This window comes from Corylus avellana, chromosome ca1 (genome assembly GCF_901000735.1).
Source record: "Corylus avellana chromosome ca1, CavTom2PMs-1.0".
Taxonomy (NCBI): Eukaryota; Viridiplantae; Streptophyta; class Magnoliopsida; order Fagales; family Betulaceae; genus Corylus; species Corylus avellana.
The window spans coordinates 15,428,596-15,433,911 of NC_081541.1; the positions used below are offsets into that span (position 1 = coordinate 15,428,596).

At 35.5% G+C, this 5,316-nt stretch overlaps 1 protein-coding gene and 1 long non-coding RNA gene across 2 annotated transcripts; one reads left to right on the plus strand and one right to left on the minus strand.

The window, feature by feature from the left end:
* Positions 1-257: 257 nt before the first annotated feature.
* Positions 258-896, minus strand: LOC132170479 (uncharacterized). Its single transcript, XM_059581507.1, has 2 exons — positions 882-896; positions 258-807 (listed from the first exon to the last, which is right to left on the minus strand). The coding sequence occupies exon 2, from the start codon at positions 789-791 to the stop codon at positions 483-485; it is 309 nt and encodes a 102-aa protein (XP_059437490.1). The 5' UTR covers positions 792-807; positions 882-896; the 3' UTR covers positions 258-482.
* A 2,111-nt stretch (positions 897-3,007) lies between these two features.
* Positions 3,008-4,214, plus strand: LOC132168026 (uncharacterized). The gene is made up of 3 exons (XR_009438748.1): positions 3,008-3,195; positions 3,288-3,423; positions 3,616-4,214. It is a non-coding gene; the product is annotated as an uncharacterized LOC132168026 (long non-coding RNA).
* Positions 4,215-5,316: the final 1,102 nt, after the last annotated feature.

A 5,316-nucleotide genomic window follows, 5' to 3' on the forward strand; every position in this document is an offset into this window, starting at 1 on the left:
AGCTTTGAGTTAAGACAAAAGTGACATTTCTAATTAATGAAAACAAAATAAACAAAATAATCTCTCAAAAATGCTCCTAGATGGATTGTTTGAGTTTATAATTATGACGTATCTTTTTCTTCATGAATCTCTACTCTTTCATGCAAACGATCCGATTCACAATATTAGGTACAAACAAATAAGCAAACACGGAACTATGCAACCCATTCATGGTCTTTTTTATTTTAGAACGGCAACATATATAGTTTGCCTACAAGCCATGAAAAGCCTGTCGCACACGTACACAAACAATAGACAATTTAGATAAAGTACTGAAGATCGCTTCATCATCATGGTGAAACTAAACATGTGCCATAGATACATACATACATACATATCTTTTTTTTGGCTACCATGCATGTTGGTTTCACTTTATTCAAAGCCACACCATACACATACACATACAAGCTCCATGCATGCATGCATTCTTGTAGCTCACAAGCTCAGTGCCGGCTGGGCCTCTTGTCATCCGGGTAATAATGGTGAGTTCCGGGGGATGTTCCAGAATTAGAATAGCTCTGGTAGGTTGGGTTCACTTCATCCGCATCGCCGTTGTTGGCTTTCTCGTCCGAGCTCACAGCGCCGGCGCCCTTGTTGGCTGCTGCATGTTGACCTTTTGCATCACCGCCACCAACATTATCCTTTCGCCCATGAGTCCCTTCAATATTTAGGCGATGACGCCCTTCTGCACTGGCTTGCAGAGTTGCTACCACCAAGATGAACGCAACGACGAATACAGCAACAGTCTTCATGATCGATCGCCAAACCCTGAAAAGTAATTAAGAAGCATCAAGATTATAATTTATAATTAATTAAACTTAATTTAATCAATTCTTACTTACCGGCCTTTTCTGCTAGAAGAAGATTTGTGTTGTGGGCAATGAAAGAATGGGAGGCAAATTGGTGGCAATATATAGGTGGTCGATGCATTAATAGTTTGCGTGATAATTCAAAGCACTAATAAAGCATGGGTGGGGTGGGGGCGTCACAATAGCGGCATGCACCATTGAGACTTGAGAGAGAAACTGTGTGGCGAGTGGCCACCGAAGAAGTAATTATGATTAATATTGATAATTCAGCATTTCATTGTTAATATTCAATGATTTAATTATTAATCGTGGATTATGCTTTCAATGTCGGGCTCCAAATTGTGTGATATGCTTGCGCGATAATTCTCACTGCAATAATTACAAGCCCATTTCATTTTCACTACATAGAATATTTGTAGTCATCCTTTTTAATTTATATTGGTGATCAAGGTTTTTAACGGCAATGATTTGGTCAATGAGCAACCACTAATTCATTCAATAGTGATCAGTTAGTGGTCGACATACAGTAATGGTGCTTTTTTGGCAATATTATTGTGATAATAAACTAAACTTTTGGATTTTTTTTTTCCTAATTACAATAAACTTTGTTAAAATACAAATTAATGAGACCTACTACTTCTCCATTTCTTGTTCATCTTTCATCCATCTTTTGGTTTTTTTAAACCGACCATTAAATCTGTTTTCATACATGTGGGTCTTACATATCTAATACTTAATTTTTTTTTAAAAAAAAATAAGTGGAGATGGATGTGAAATGGATAGGAGATAGAGAAATAACATTTCTTAATAATAATTATTGATGGTGATTTTGAGTATTGTGAGTGATGAACTGAATGGGATGTTTATCGGTTTGTTTAGATAGTTTTGAGGGATATCTCTAAGACTCGATCTAATCATCCAACCAACCCCTTCGATTTATTAAAATAAATAAATAAATAAAAAATCTATCAATCAAACCGCAGCATCCAATCGAGAGGTTGATTTTTTTTTTTTTTTTAAAGAATAATTTCATCATTCATTCGTTCATAAAGATCATGATCCGGAGCATGAGAGTACTTTATAAAAACAACATCACGAATACAACAAAAAATTTCTTCTATTCAGACCCTATTCATGATTTGTTTTACCCTGAACATGTGTGTCTCATTTTATTTGACCGTTCGTTTATTTTAAATTAATGCTCCAAATCATGATAGCAAATAAAAAAAAAAAAGAAAAAAAAAGAAGAGGTGGCTTGTAGTGCAAAGGTGAATGTTCCATCGGACTAACCTCTTAATCATGTGAGTGGTCAACCACTCTCAATAGCTCGTTTTGAGTGGTCTAACCATGGTTTATAAGTGACCAAATCACTTCTTAATTCTTACTCCAACAATTAATTCTTGGTATGAATGAAAAGGCAGTTAGTAAAATTCACCAACCGTCTCGGTGCCTCTGTTAACCGCTTAGGCGATTAGCGGTTAATAACCTTAATAACCGCTAACTATTTTTTGAAAAAAAAAAAACCCAAAACAGCATCGTTTCTATGATAATATGATAATACCATATTACATACGAAATCGATTCTAGATTTTTATACATTTTATAAATATTTATATATATTTAAACATAAAAACAATGTCATTTTATGTATATATATATATATATATATATATATACATGAAACGACGTATATAGGAAGTTAGCGGGCGGATAATCGCCCGCCTTTTCACCTTTAATTGCAAGTGACCTCTCATTTTTTTAATTGTCAAAACTGTACATTTAAAATAAGAAATACTATTTAGTATACTTGTGTGCAATTAATTGGAGGAAGTTGTAGTAAAAATCAACTTTAAATCAAAACTTACAAAAAAAAAAAAAAAAAATGCGCCTCAAGTTAACCAATTATTAACAATTATATAGGAGTCTCCTAAATAGAATTATTTTAAAAATAAATCGCATCCTATTTAATAGAGATTCACACCGCAATACCCGAAATTATTGGATACGGACCGAGATTGGTTTTGATCCGATCGGATTCATGATTCATCCCAGCCTAGTCAATCAAAGCTCTGATGATCTTATAGCCTTTGATCACATAATATAAGGCTAAGTAATATATGATCGAAGGGACACTATCAGCGGTAATCTTCTTCTTTACATTCTTTTCTCTATCCCAGCGCACACTATATATACCTCTTTCATATTCCCCAAAAAAGGGGTATTTCAAAATTGTCCCGCCAATCAGAGCGAAATGAAGGAGCACCAAACTCCACGGAAGGACTATGGCCGTCCCTCAGAGCTTTCGAATCGGAGATCCAAAGACTCCTCGTCCAAGAAGCTCCAAAATGTACAAATCTAAACCCTAATTTTCCAATCTCTGCGTTCGCCTCCGTCGCGTTCGAATTCGATTTCCTCATTCCCTCTTTTTCTTCTTTCCAGATCACCAAGAAAAGCTTGAACGCTGCATTCACCTCTGTTTCCGAAGATGCTTGGGAATCTTCAAAGGAATCGGTGGATTTAATTATCTTCGATTTCTGGGATCACTGACTTTGATCACAATGGAGAAATCGCAGAAGTAAGATTGAATCTCAACCTATGTGATTCTCGGTTCCTTTGTGTGCAAATCGTGTTTTAATTTCTCTAAATTATTTCGATTCAACTTGCACCGTTTGGTTTCTGAGAAAACGTAGGAAATGAAAATTAATATTGTAGTTTCGTTGAATAACATTCTCTTTTTCAGTTCTTGACTCGCGTTTCCTTTTCCTAGAGCTTCTTGATTGCGGAGAATCCGTCACTTTTTGGTTCATCTGAATCCTCTCCTCCTTCTGACCTTACTCCATCTTCCACGATCACCGCTGACATGCAAGAACCAGGACAGCTTGACGGAACCATCCAACCAACTGGTTTGAAGACCGGTTCTGTGGAGCTGGAGATCGTGGTCGATATTCTGAAAAGAAATCGAACTCAAGTCCTGAACTCAGCGGATGTAGATCCTCAATCTAAAAAGATTCTGGACGCACTGATTGAGATCGTTATTGAGGAGTTCTATAATCGACCAAAAGAGAGAGACCGCTTTGCTGAGCTCGTTTCAATCAAAATTCAAATAGTGCTCCTCTCTTTCTTCTTGTGGATGCTTGCAGTGGCAGTAGCTTTCTTCTTCGGTTCAGCGGTCCAGCACTCTTCCAGCAGACATCTTCCAACCTGAACAAGCATTAGTGGTGAGAGCTTTAGTTGATAGGCTTAGTAGGTCTACTTTTGCTGCTTTTGTCATGCTTTGCAATTTCGTTTCTCTCAGATAATCTTTGCTACATTGGAGTGTATTGAACTGGAAAGTTCTAGTTGATCACTACATGTGTAAATGGAAATGATTGGTTGAGTACTAATTCACAAATTGAATAGTACAGTAGGCATCTATGTCATGGATAGAGAGCATTTTTCTTGTTTCATGCAGTACATACCAATATTTCTTAAGTCTAATTGCTCACATGAGCCGTTAAATTCATTTCATATTGATAATTGTAAGCTCTAGGAACTGTCTGTTTGGCATGTAGAAATTCAAGGTTTAATGTCATGGCCTCCGATGGTGGCATGTACGTAGAAATTCAAGGTTTAATAGCTATATTTGCGTCACTAATGCATCTGTATGCGCACGCGCATTGACAAATCTATAGATTAGTACTAATGTAATGTTCAATAAAGGAGACAAACTATTTTACATGCTCTTCCCACTTAGAAGTCATAATTGTACATGTGTTACATAAGTAGGAACCCTAGATTCTTTCTTCTTTAACCAATTTAGCTCCCTTTCTTTTGTTTGAAAGAAATACAATTAGTTTACATCAAATGGATACATCTTAGATATAGAGAGCCTTACATCTTAATGTAATCAACCCTCTGATGGTATCTGATAAGTTATAGGCTCCCATCTTGATCTGTAAAAAGTTGATCAGGTGTATTTTAGAATACCATATTCTTTCGGATTTTTCTTTTAGGTTATAAATAGTTTTTTGATCCCCTTCAATGTTTAAGATCTTTGATCTAGTTTGGTTTGTTGTAAAATAATTTGATGGAACAAAAATTCTTGTCGATAAGTAAATAATATTAATAAATAAATTAAAAATAAATAAATATAATATTACAGGAGCTTAAAATTAAGAATAATGATATTACAATGTTATAGAATCAGGTTAAAGCGTTGTCTTTTGTTAAAGAGATTGTTAAGGATAAAAGAATATGTTGGTGAGGAATTTGTTACTGGGAATATTTTGGTCTACTTTTCCTCCTCTTTCTCTATTTTCTTCCCATTCAAAACTTACAACATGGTATTAGAGCTTTAACTACATCGCACATCCTCTGATTGCTTCCGCTCCTCTTTGCTTCTTCTTCGTCTCGTTTTTTTTGTTTTTTGTTTCCCCGTGTTTGTGCTACTGATTGTGGTCTTCTGAAAATTGGGCTGAAGGGTCCAATT

Bases quoted from the DNA above. Each gene is read 5' to 3' on its own strand.
- LOC132170479 (XM_059581507.1), bottom strand. From the start codon at position 791: ATGAAGACTGTTGCTGTATTCGTCGTTGCGTTCATCTTGGTGGTAGCA.